The sequence below is a fragment of the Callospermophilus lateralis genome, chromosome 7 (assembly GCF_048772815.1).
Source record: "Callospermophilus lateralis isolate mCalLat2 chromosome 7, mCalLat2.hap1, whole genome shotgun sequence".
In the NCBI taxonomy this organism is placed as follows: Eukaryota; Metazoa; Chordata; class Mammalia; order Rodentia; family Sciuridae; genus Callospermophilus; species Callospermophilus lateralis.
In genome coordinates this window covers 11,651,022-11,664,945 of record NC_135311.1, presented here as the reverse complement: position 1 = coordinate 11,664,945, position 13,924 = coordinate 11,651,022, and the positions used below count along the sequence as shown (strand labels likewise).

General features: G+C 38.1%; 1 protein-coding gene across 1 annotated transcript; it reads left to right on the top strand.

Annotated features, from left to right (window-relative positions):
• The first annotated feature begins 10,760 nt into the window (after positions 1-10,760).
• LOC143404678 (olfactory receptor 10J5) lies at positions 10,761-11,690 on the top strand. The gene has a single exon (XM_076862853.1). It carries the CDS (start codon positions 10,761-10,763, stop codon positions 11,688-11,690), a length of 930 nt encoding a protein of 309 aa, XP_076718968.1.
• Positions 11,691-13,924: the final 2,234 nt, after the last annotated feature.

The window sequence follows — 13,924 nt, the reverse complement described above, 5'->3', positions numbered from 1 at the left end:
TCTCCTCTTGACCACTCTTCTTCCTGTTTTTTTTTTTTTTTGGCCAAGATTTTAGCCTCTCTTCTTCATTTTACGTTCTAATCTTCTCAAATGGAATTTCCTAATTCAGTAAGTGCCACCTATAATCCTCCCCTCCCCCCATTTTAATCACTAGGGTAAATCCTAACTGTCACTTTCTCAAAGCATTTCCCCATATTGTCATTCAGCTCAGAGTCTGAATGAGGTTTGGAGCTGGAGGATCCCTTCGGCTTCCTTTTGCACCTTGAACGACATGCTGACTTGTTATCTTGGGGTCTGAAGCCGTTCACAAATGTTTTGCAATCTATTGGTTTGTTCTCATTTTCTTCACAAACCCCAATTGTGCAAACTCTTACATGTGGATCCTTAGACCTGCCCTGAGTCTCTCCTCTTAAGTACTTGGCTCCATTGTCTTCTCTATAACCAAAGGAGCTTTGAGACATATCTCTGCTTCTCAGAATTCCAGTGGTTCCTAAAAGCCATCTGTGTCTCTCCAGATCTCCTAAGATGGGAGGCTTCCTTCTTCAGAATGTGGCGAAGTGCAAAGGTTTTGGAATCAGACGGATCTGGATTCTGGAGCTAGCTGTCTCATTTTCTCAATATGCAAACTTAGGCAAGCCTTCAGACTTTCTGAACCTATTGTTTCTTATGTATAAAACAGGAACACCACTGCCCTGGTTCATGGGTTTAAGTGGTTGGAAAATACACACTAAAAAATTTGCACAGTGCTTTGTGCAGAGTAAGTGCTTGAAATCCTTGTTATTACCATGACATTTTCTGGTAGTTATAGTGTTTTTTTCATACTGTCGGAATTTATGTGCAAGCACCCTTTTATTTGTATATTAAAGGGTGTTATTTAAACAACCTGAAAAAATTCTTCAAATATTTTATCCTTCTCTTCTCTATGGCACCTAGCACTTTGCCTCATAGTAGGGACTAATAAATATTTTGTTGAATTAGATAAGCAGTAATGCAGATCTCTGTTGACTTTTTTTTTTTAAGTAAAGAAATAATTAAGGGAAAAGAAAGGAAGAGTTTCACTCTAAGTCAAGCAGTTTAGTATGCTCATTTTTCTGGGTTAGTGGTTATTTTAAAAAATTATGGTACATACACTTAGCATGAGATTTACCCTCTTGACAAAATATTAAGTGCCTAATAGAGTATTGCTTACTGTGGACGTAATGATGGATAGTATATCTCTAAAATTTGTTAATCTTGCATATCTCTAGAATATTTCAATCTTGCAGTTGACCATCAACTCCCCATTTCTCCCTGTCCCCAGCCCCTGGCCACCACCAGTTTACTCTTCCTATGAGTATAACCATTTTATAAACCTCATAAGATTGAAGTCCTGACTGCTTTATTTTACTTTACTTAGCACAATTTCCTCAGGTTTATCCACATCTTTCACATGTGGCAGGATTTTCTTTTTTAAGGGTGAATAATATTCCCTTTTATGTAGGTATCACATTTCTTCATTCATTCATCCTTGAGGGACATTGAGTTTGTTTCCATGTCTTGGCTACTATGAGTAATATTGCTGTTAACAAGGGTATGCTGCTATCTCCTCAAGATCTTGATTTAAATTCTTTTGGCTATATACCTAGAAGTAAGATTGCTAGATCAGGGCTGGGGCTATAGCTCAGTTGGTAGAGTGCTTGCCTTGCATGTACAAGGTCCTGAGTTCAATCCCCAGCACCCCACACAGCGCACACACCACACACACCACACACAGCACACACACACAAAAGATTATACTTGATCACATAGTAATTCCATTTTTCATTTTTTGAGGAAACTTAATAGTGTTTTTCAAAGTGGCTGCGCTACTTCACATTCTCATCATCAGTGTACAAGGATTCCAGTTTCTTCACATTCTTACCAATACTTGTTAATTTTTAATAGCTATTCTAACAGTTGCAAGGTGATATCCCATTAGTTTTGATTTGCATTTCCCTGATGATTAGTGATAATTTTGATCTGTCAAAAGGACATCAAAGCCAGCTAAAATGGGATCCCAGTGGCCAAGTTGGGAATAATTTGACATTAATGAGTGTAATTATAATCCATTGAATAAAACAGCAAACCATGAATCTGTAATGATACAGATGAATAAATAAGGAAGAAAAAAGGAAAAAAAGAAATGTGTGTGCCAAAGAAATGATATTTTCGTAGTTTCAAACTACCTTGCTGCAAAACATTAATTAATTTAAGAGGGAAAAAGAGTGACTTTAAGGTAGTGAATCTTGATTAATACAATCTCAATAAAATGATTAAACATCACTAGAAATAGGACAATTCAGAATCATATGCCTGTTAACGGCATAGAGTAAAAAAATAGCACCACTTCTGTTCTGCCAGCAAACTAAAACACGGATCTAATCATGATTAAACGTCAAAAAAAAAAAAACTAAAATCTAAGCACATTCAACAAAATAACTGGGCTGTAATCTTTGGAAATATCCAGATAATGAAGAACAAGAAAAAACTCAAGAACTTCTCCAGATTGAGGAAATTAACAACCACCACCACAAAACCAATAAATACAAAGCTTGATTCTGAATTGGATTCTTGTGTTAAGAAGAATGAGGTTAACATCTGGAAAACATTGCCTGGAATTGGAGGTTTAGGTGATGGGAATGAATTCATGTTAATTTCCAGGTTTTGATGATTGCTTTGTGGTCACATAGGAGAATGTTCTCGTTCATAAGATATACTGAAATGTTCGATGGTAATGACCTCTGTAGGTCAGCGATTTACTCTCAAATGGTTCAAGAGTTATTTTTTTTTCCTCTAAGCTTGAGAAAAATAATAAAATAATAGAGGAGAAATAGCACATGATTTTGCCTGGGAAGATGGATGAGCCATGGTCCAGCAAAAAGTAAGATAAATTATTCAGGTCATGGAAAAAAATTGGAGATGAACATTTGTAGGGTTTCTAAATGGACATTCATATTGGGTGATCCGTCACTCTGAAAGAAGTAGCTTCCTTAGAATCAATGTTCTTGATTAGGTAGGAAAAGGGGAGGGGGTAATGATAAAGAAGGGGCCCCAATTCTCCTCCTCATCTTTCTTTTATGGAATAAGTCGTCCTTTCACAAGGCATTGGGGGCGGGGGTGGAAATCAATAACGGAGTCATTAGGAATCAGAGGAGAAGTAGGGTTCCTCCATTCCAGAAAGGGAAGCATTGGGATTGTGATGTGAAAATTAAACTCTAGGTCTTAATTTCTATTTTCGGCCAATGTGTAGGCGAGATAGTGGTTGTTGAATCCGTATCTTTAAAATTTTATTGGTATTTCCTTTTTCTTAGGAAACACTCACTGATGTGTGTAAGAATAAAGGGGTACGATGCCTCCAATTTGCTCCAATGTGATTTTGAGTTAGAGATGAAGAGGGAGAGATGTAAACAGCTGGTGAATCCAAGGAAAAGAAATCCAGCCATTCCTGGTGTTATTCTTGCAACTCTTCCATGTTAAAATAAAAATGTGAATAAATGTTGGAGGAATAGAAATCATTGATGTCATTACCTCTTTCAGGTAAGAGAGCTGCTAGAAGCCTGTCCTATGAGCAAAGCACAGATTGATGATTTGGATGACTTCCAAGGTCTTAAGGATTACGTGAAAGATCAGAGTCACTATGAATTAAGGAAAAGACTGAATTATGAGGTTGCTGGATTGGAAATAAGAGGTGAAACAGAATTTGGGGTGATTCAAGAATCCTATATTCTGACTTCTATAGCAATGTTATGGAGATTTAGGGACATTTACATGTATTGGATGGATATTGGCTCCACAGCTGATATGACTACTTGATTATGGTGTGAGTGTGTGTGTGTGTGTGTGTGTGTGTGTGTGTGTGTATGCATGTGCATGCACATGTGCGTGTGTGTGTATGTATATACTAAATCAAAAGTGGACCATTCTAGGATAATAGAATAAGTCGGGATTAAAAGTATGTTAAAAATCTTCATACCATTTCATAACTTCCATGTAGAAAAGAACAAGAAACATAGGTCAAATGGAAAAATTAAAAATTTCCCATTCTATAATTTCAAAAGAGCCTTATGAAATATGCTGGGGAAAGTCACCCGCATCAATCACGGGGAATTGTGCAAAGACAGAGAACGCTAGCTGCCAGGACTTGACATATCCATTGGAAAGTCTCTTGGAAGGAGCCTAACTACCAATATTCAAGTTCTGATTTGCTAAGAAAAATCTATCTTGCTGAAGTTGAATCTATTAACAATAGGATGTCCTTGAGAAGCACGGAATTTTACTTATTTCATTAGTACCCTCTAACTTGGAAATACTAGAGACTAACCTGTCATCCTCTAAAGACAATTCTTACTCCATTTACATAACATCTCCTTCAATAAAGTCTAGGATAGGGAAAGAGAAAGCATCTGAGAGAAGGGCTTCAAATTCACAAAGCACCAAATGCCAGGGAAATTTTTAAAAAATTCCTATTTTTATTGCTCCTTTTTAGTTATACGTGACAGTAGAATCCCTGTCATGGAATATATTTTTTTTCTAATTTAGTTCCCAATACCTCTTCCCCCCCATCCACTCTTCCCTTCCCTCTATAGTTCTTTTTGCCATTTTTAAAATTGATTTTTTGTGTGGATGTACACAATGGTGAGATTCATTGTTGTATATTCATATAGGTACAATGGGAAAATTCCTACTTTTAATAAAATCCCTTGGCACCAGTTTGGAGTCTGACTCCATTGGTTCCCTTGAGATAGGCAGGAAATTTTTAGGAAAGGAGACTCAGGAGAGCAGAAGTAGACAACATGGCTTTTCCTCTGGGAGCACCCTCCTGATCTCTGAGTTCATAGAAGTTGCTTCTTCTTCTCCTACTGGCATAATTTTCAGAGCCAGGGGACCAGTGGGTATGTCGGGTGCCACCCTCTCTAAGCTGCAGTCCTGTCTGGAGAGATGGGATCATAAGATCATATATCCTTGAAGAGGCATGAGTTTTTTTGTTTTTAGATCCTACCAAACTAGGTTTAAGAGGCATTGAGATTATCTAGATATCTTTAAGTTAGGCAGACACTAGTTCTACGTGATCTTGCATCCATCCTGGGCCAGGTTCCAGGCTTGTAGAAGGGAAACATCACAGTTATGCCAGTTGGACTCAAGTCCTAAAGGAAGAGCCTTGCAGATTCTTTCCCACATTCATCTTCTGATGGAGTGATTTCCTTCCTCTGGATTCTTCAGAGAGCTATCCTAATCACAGGTTTTTAAAAAAGGCCACCTGATCCATCTCAGGCATCTTGGAATTGGCTTATGTTTCAAGGTCTCTAGAGAAGAGCCATGGGTTTTTTTTTGGTTTGCTTTCTGCAAGACTCATTCACATGTAGCATTAATTTTCAGGAGATGGTCCTAAATGGCAGACTTTAAATACTTTCTCTCACAGGTTCGTGCAGATTTAATTATCAGATATATGATTTCTTATAAGTATCAATATACTTTGTAATAGTGTCTTTCCATCTCTTTTCGTTGGTAAACTTTGCTATTTCCTCTTTTATTTGGCACACAATCTTCATGACCCAAACACAAGCTGCCCTAATTATTTATTTTAGTCTCTTTCAGTGTTCTTATTTTCCCAGGAGGAAAACCTAAAAACCTGAACCTCTGTGTCTATTTCTCTCTCTCATCTTTCTTTGTTTCACACTTTTTTGTTTGTTTTTTTTGACTTTTCAAAAAATCTTGGGTGACTTTTTCCTGTTATAGAGTCACGTGAAAGATGATTTTTAAAGATACCAATTATTGAGCATCTAATGTGTGCTAAGTAAGCACTTTTAATGGACTAGTTCATTTAATCCTCACAATATTAAGGTCTGTACTATTACTACCCTGTTTATTCGTGAGAACGAGGGTCGGCAAGACAAGTTTCTCGGTTTCACAGTTAGGTGTTAGGAATGGGAATTGATTCAAGAACTTGGTTCAAGAACTAATGAGCTTGAAATCTACAGAATACCTGGAAGAAGACAGGATCCGGGATGATCATGTGGGTATTTAAAGGTGCTTTGCTTAACCCTATGCTGTACTCTAATGTGGACAGTTAAACACATTTGCCACCTGAAAGAGACAAGGAGTTGAAAATGTCAATTAATAAGGATCTGACCCTGATGGACAGCTCAGAAACTGGTCTCTGCTAAGTTCTGAAATGATTGACCACTAAGTCAAAATTAGCTGCACTGACTGACCCTCCTCTCTCTCATGCAACACTTTGTTTTCCAAGTTTGCTTTCAGCTCTCACTGTTCTCTGTGTCTCTATGGAAAAAATGCAAAGAAGGATCGAGAAGAAAAACAGTGCAATTTACCCCAGGGTACTGTAGAGAAGCATCCTTCATTGTTTGGGTCCCATTATTTTCAGGGGTAGTCAGTTCAGTCCCCTTGGTGAATTGCTTCAATCACATTGCCATGAGGATTCCAGATTCTTCCTACTCTTCCATCAGCTAGTACTTACCGAGGGCTATTCTGAGTGCATTATGTGAAGGATTCAGATGATATGGGAGTCTTGGCACATTTTTTTTTTTCAGAGAGTTTACATTCCAATTTGGGGATTGGAACTAACACAAAGAGGAAAATAGACAATAATACAGATGATAAAGGCTAATCTACTGTAAATGGTACTGGGATAAAGGCAATGGTTTTTAGGTAAATGTTTAACAACCAACTCTCTCAAAGAAAAAAAGTCTTGATTTTTTTTAAGTGTTTGTTAACTTTTATGTCAAAACTATTTCTTTTTAATCAGTTTTTAAAATTTGTTCTTTTTCGTTATCCACGACAGTTGAGTAGATCTTGACCTATTTATACAAACTATTTCCTCATAAAAGACTTCAATCTCTCAACTTGAAATTGTTGACCGTGAAGTTAGGAGAGGGAAGCGATGTGTGCAATCTGTTCTGGTGGTTTGGTGTGAGCAGATGTGAGCACCACACAGGGCATAGGCTTTATGAAAGGCAGGGAAGTGAGGGGTGGGATTGTTATGAGTAGATTTCATGGAAGTGATTGATAGGCAATGAACTGTCTTGAAATACTTCTCAGAAACAATTTTAAAAATTAAAAATAGACCCATTCTTGTTTGATAGATTTAAAATTTTTCTATGTAAGCTGAGAATGAGAATATAGTATTTTTAGCAGCTGTATACCAGAAATGTATTGGGATGGGTGAGGATATACTTCCAAGCACTGAGGACTTATAATCTGGGTGGGTACCAGGGAGTGAAGGACACCATAGTGAATCCACTCAAAGAACTGTAAGTCTCGAAGTGACAGATTTGCAGAAATCAAGTCTTACTCATGGACAAATAAGAATCTTATGAGAAATTAACTTTAATGTTGTACAATATAAAACAGTACAATAAAATGTGGTATAGTACAATTTGATAGGATAGAATACAACGAATACAATTGAATGCAATATAAATAAGCAAAATTTGCCAATTTTAAGTAAAAATTTAGGTGAGTTTTGACAAGATTTATGCACCTGTCTTGCCATCTCAATTAAAAAATTGTCCTTCATCTCAATTATTTCCCTTGTGGTTTTTCCCCAATCAATTTCTAAGGAATTCTGGCAAACACTGATCTGTTTACTAGTGGTATAAGTTAAATTTGTATATTCTAGAGTTTTATATTATAAATAGAGTTATACTGCATTACCTCTTTGGGATCTAATTTCTTTGATTCGGCATAATGTTTTTAAGATCCAGCCATGTTGCTGTTTGCATTAGTGATTTATTCTTTTTATTCCTGAGCAGTATTTTATTATATAGATTCATCATAATTTGGACATGTAGGTTGTTGGCAGTCTTTGGCTTTTCGAAAGAGAGATGCTAGGAATATCCACACAAATATCTCTGTGTGAACATGTTTTTATTTCTCTTGTGTAAATACTTGGGAAAATTTCTGAAGCATAGATTAAGTATAGATTTAACTTTCTAAAAAAAAAAAAAAGGCAACATTGTTCTCCAAATTAGTTATACCACTTACATTCTCTCTGGCAGACATTAGGTGTTAGGCTTTTTAATTTTAGTTGTTTGAGTCGGTTTGTAGAGGTGTCTCATTCTGTTTCATTCTGGTTTTATTTTACATTCCTTTGATGACTAATGATGTTGAGCATCCTTTCATGATGATTATTTCTATATATTCTTTTGTGAAATGTCTATTTAAATATTTTGCCAATTTACCAATGTGTCTTATTATTGAGTTACAAGAATTCTTTATATATTTTCTGGATACAGTTTTTGATTTATTTATGATGAATGGTTTTTCCTACTCTGGGCTTATCTTTTTTTGTTTGTTTATTTGTTTTCAACAATGTCTTTTGAAAAGTAGAAGCTTTTAGTTCTGATAAACTTCAGTTGGTGATCTTGTTCTTTATGAATTATGCCTTTTGTTACCCAAGAACTCTTTGCTTATTTTAAGGTCATGGTGATTTCATCCTTTATTTTCATCTAGGTCTTTTGTAGTTTTCTCTCTTATTCATTTCTGTGGTTCATATCAGGTTATTTTGTGTTTGTCTTGTGTAAACTTTGAGGTGGATTTTTTTCCCCATGTGAATGTTTACATGTTCTACCAACGTTTGTTGAGAATACTACCATTGAGATGCCTTCCATCTTTATGGAAAAATGAATTGAACATATAATTCTGGTTCTATTTTTGGACTCTACATCTTCTTTCATTGTCTGTGCTGGCACTGATACCACACTGTCGTGATTACTAGAATCTCTTAATGAAGTAGGGTGAGTCTTTTCATTTTGTACTTATTTTTCAAAACTGGTTTGCTCTCTTAATCCTCTGTATAGCCATATGCATTTTAGAATGGGAACATGTTTTATTATCCTGAGTAGAGAATTGGGTCCCCCTAATTTGAAGTGGGTCATTGTGGATCTAGGAATTTGGACAGAAAAGAGATCTACTTTAAGGAAAAAAAATCCACTGAATGTGATGTCGAGTAGACGTGGCTCCAAAATGCTGACAACTACTGATTGGTTGGATTGCTGACGAAGTCATTGAGGAGGGTCACAAAACCTGAAAAGTGTTTAGTTCACTTTCAAAAGCATGAAATTTATTATGATGGCAAGACACACAAATAGAAAAGCCAAGAGAGAGAGGTAAGTTGGAGAAATGGGGAAAAGATTGGTGATGGAAAGAGAGAGTTGAGCAATCACAGAAATAACAGGAAAAAAAAATGTGAGGGATATTATGGAAAGAGAAAAAGCAAGGGCCAAGGGTCAACCGGAGGACACAATATGGTAATCATGCTGTGGGTGGTCTGAGTGGGTTGGTGGAAAGATGGGCAAGAGATGTGTCATCATGGAGACCAAGGTCAGAGAATGTTTCCAGGAGGCAGGGGTCAGAGGCACCCAACGATGCAGAGAGGCATGAAAAAGCAAGGTCTAACAGTTTTAGCAATGGACTCATCTTCAGCCACATGTGAGCAAACAACTTCATGAGCGTGCTCATGCCAACTTGGAAAGAATTATGGAGGATGAGGGAGGGAAGCCTATTTCAATAATTCTGAAAATGAAGAGAGATCCATGAAACCATCACTGTAGAGAGCCGCAGGATCAGCTGCATGGTCTCCATACAGCTTATATATGCTTCCCCCACCTTTTTTTTTTTTTTTAAATCATTGGGGATTGAACCTAGGGTCCCAGTGGCACGGAGCTGCATCCCCAGACCTTCTTAGTTTTAATTTTGAGGTGGGGTCTCTGTAAGCTGTCCAGTCTGGCCTTGAAGTTGTGATCATCTTGCCTCAATCTCCCAAAGGGAGGGTAAATGTGCTCACTTTCACACAAAGGGGACTAGTGTGTGGTGCTTCCTATAATTAGATCAAATTATCCGTTCATCAAATTTTTAAAAATAGATGTCAGTTGGGTTCCAAACTGTGGGCAGAATCTGTCCTCCTCTCAACTGTGGAATTTATATTCCCTTGTCTATGTCTCAAATTGTCTTACAGTGAAAACTAAACGATATTTTCTCAGTTCTCAATCACAACCCTGTCTTCCTGACTCATTCAAAAGGACTACTGAAATCAACAAAAGAGATTTTTTTTTTTTTTTTTGGATGGGACTGGAGTGATCAATTTCGGTGGACTGATCATCGCAGAAGACGTTTTGTCATTGTTCTGCTTTGAGGGTCTGATGAAACATCTGGACCCTATTACCTCTCCGAAATCAAGTTCTTACATTCAGAATTCAATCTAAACACCGTGGAAAAGGTTACTGGGGATCTTATCGTCAAATCCAACAACCGCTTTGCAAAGTCTGTCTAGCTTGCATACTTCATACTGCTATATCATTTTGTTCCCAAACACTTATCTTTATGGCTTCCTTGACATGCACTTTAGTGGTATTCCTTCTTGTTAAGAGGGTTTGAGTGCTCGATATTGTTATGCATTGGAACAGAACCTGACTTTCTCCTCGCTGTTTCCCTTCCCTTTCTGACATCAGAAGTGTCTGTGAGATGATCATGTGCTCAGAAATCTCCCTGTGCAGAAAGTTTGCTCTGCAGGGATAGCGTTCACATGTGTACATCGAAAGAAGCATTAAAAACATTTTCCCTCTCTCTGTGCGAGGACCCTAAACAAGAACTTGCCGGTCACAAAGGAGGGAAAAGCTCACTCTCTCAGTTTAGCCATCATTGTCCTTTGTTTTAAAATCCAGTTGCTGATGAGAAGTTTCCCCTTGATGATTTGTTTTATTGCTTTCAGACCCTGGTAGAGCAGAATGCAGAGAAAGAACTTCACGGAAGTGACAGAATTCATCTTCTTGGGATTCTCTAGCTTCGGAAAACATCAAACAATCCTCTTTGTGGTTTTCCTAACCGTCTACATTTTCACTCTGGCTGGAAACATCATCATTGTGACCATCACCTGTGTTGACCGTCACCTCCACACTCCCATGTACTTCTTCCTGAGCACACTGGCGAGTTCAGAGACGGTATACACACTGGTCATTGTCCCGCGAATGCTTTCCAGTCTGGTTTTTTATAACCAGCCCATCTCCTTACCAGGTTGTGCGACTCAAATGTTCTTTTTCGTCACCTTAGCAATTAATAATTGCTTCCTTCTCACAGCAATGGGCTATGACCGCTATGTGGCCATCTGTGCACCCCTGAGGTACACGGTCATCATGTGCAAAAGAATGTGCGCCAGTTTGGTATGTGGGTCCTTTGGCACTGGCCTGATGATGTCGACTCTTCAGGTGACCACCATGTTTAATTTGCCCTTCTGTGGCACAGTGGTGGATCATTTCTTCTGTGACATTCATCCAGTCATGAAACTTTCTTGCGTTGATACCACTATCAATGAGATAATTAATTATGGTGTGAGTTCATTTGCGATTCTTGTGCCCATAGGCCTCATAACCATCTCCTATATCCTAATCATCTATTCCATTCTTAAAATCGCCACTGCTGACGGTCGGAAGAAGGCCTTCGCCACCTGCGCCTCTCACCTGACTGTAGTCATTGTCCATTACGGCTGTGCCTCCATTGCCTACCTCAAGCCCAAGTCAGAGAGTTCTGTAGAAAAAGACCTTCTTCTCTCTGTGACCTATACCATCATCACTCCCCTGCTGAACCCTGTTGTGTACAGTCTGAGGAACAAGGAGGTCAAGGATGCCCTGCGCAGAGCTGTGGGCAGAAGCGTTTCTTAACAGATTGAAACATTTTGGGCAGGGGACCTTCAACCCAGTGTAATGTGTGTCTACTTACAAATAAGCCGCAGCACAAATGTTCATCAAATACAGCATCTGGCTAGAATAATGTCAGACAGCAGACGTATTTTTCTTCTTAATATTCTGGGGATGGCAGAAAGCAGGGTTTCTGCTCCTGATGTTTTGTTACCAGGAATGAGAGTCATTCGGTTTTGACTTGGAGACCTCTTTTGGCTCCCACTCGGTCTGAAGTCTCTGACAGTCACATCCTTGACCTGGTCTGGTATAGGGCTATGGGGCACAGGTCATTGGAATGTAGGTGGTAGGGGGCTTAGGAAAATAGCAGCTTTCATTTCCCTCTTGAGAGGAAAATGAGAAAGAGCTTTCTTTCTTGAGAAAGCTTGAGAAAGAGCTTTCCTTGTCCAAAGTTAAAAAAAATGCTCTCTGTAACAGTCATTTTAGAAAATATTTTCTTAATTCTTGTTGATTGAAAAATGAAGAACTTTCCAAAAGAAAAGAAAAGATCCCTTTCATTATCCAGCAATATTAGCTCTTTAATAATATCCATTTCTTTTTTTTTAATTAATTTTTATTGTAGGTTGTTCAAAACATTACATAGTTCTTGATATATCATATTTCACATTTCTATGTGTATTTCTTTTTCTCTGCAGTAAAGGCAAAAAATCTCTGCTATTCCCTAGAGGCTAAGCAGGAAAAGAACATAACTACAGTTTTCAATAACTACATTTTAAAATCCATATACACTTTTCATAAAGACTCCTCCTTTTAACCTATGGACACTTTAAAGATTTTTAAATTTCATAGAGAACTTGCAATGCCATTGTCTTAGGTATGGGTTGTGCTAATTCCAGAGTTCAAATTCAATGCCATTAATTTTCATTCATGCAGTAAATAGTGCAAACTTTATACTTCTCCAGGAACTTGTTTATATTAAAGTAAACATAACCATGTTATGTTATTTTATATTGCAAATGGGGTAGATTGTGGGGGGGGTAGATTGTTTTGTGGTATTCCCTCCAGAGTTTATCTCTGAGACAGAATGGAAATATAATTTCTCAAGTGACACAGGTACTTTCTTAAGTGAAAACAAAAGTTTTCACACACTCATGGCACCCGCTTCTATCCCATCCCCATGTCCTTTCCGATTCCTTATTTTTTCAGTTTTATTTTTCTATTCTGAGTCTCAGAAATAGGACTCAGCATCTTCGAGGTGATGTGTGCTTTTCTCTCTGTTCTGTAGATTCCTATGTGAGGAGGTCAAAAGTTGGAGGTATAGGGTCCTCTGCAGTTGTGGCAGGATGTGCCAGTTGATTGATAAAATAGCTGATGACCTTGAACTAGCTCTTCATATCCTTCTAGAAGAGGTGCCTCAATTTGAGGCTGACTGTTACCTTGGGGTGTTAAGACTTAAGTGTTAGAGGGTTTTGAACGCTTTTAAATTATTCACTACATTTGAATGTAAATATGGTTGTGTTTTCCCCACTATAGTCTAGTATTTCTTCCCTCAAATACAAATTGAAATGAGACAAGATGCAACTTCTCTTCATAGACTTTGTTTCCACATTTCCTCAAACTCTCTTAAAGAAGCATCATTTGAACCCTGTCCATTTGTCCCCTCTTGGTGGTACTGGAAACAAAGTCTATGAAGAGAAGTTGCATCTTGTCTCATTTCTATTTGGATTTGAGGGAAGGAATACTAGACTATAGTGGGGCATCCTACCACTGAACTACATCCCTAGCCCTTTTTTATTTTTCACTTTGAGACAAGGTCTCACTAAGGGGCTGAGGCTGGCCCCAAACTTGCAATTCTCCTGCCTCAGCCTTCTGAGTCACTGGGATTACATGCACGTACCCCCGGGCCTCACTACCCTGTCCATTTTTACCTACATGGGCACTGCTATTTTTTTTTTTACTAAGTTGGAGAACATGAGAAGATGTGGGTGGTTCCAGCTGGGAATTTGAGGGATCAGAGGGCAAGTTTTTTTTTTAACATTTCACATCTCTTTCTCCTCATTCCCTACGTGTTTAAACACCATTCCTGCCTCTCCCTGCAGGAGTAGGTGAGTGAGTAGCCCACCAGTGGTAGTTGTTCACATACTTTGCAGGTCTTTGGACTCACAGGGGGGGATAACTGGAAAGTGACAGTATAAGAGTGTGTAAGAGTAAAAGAGTGGGTGGGTCTCAGTGATCATCGGCCCTCTCAGCAGCATGAG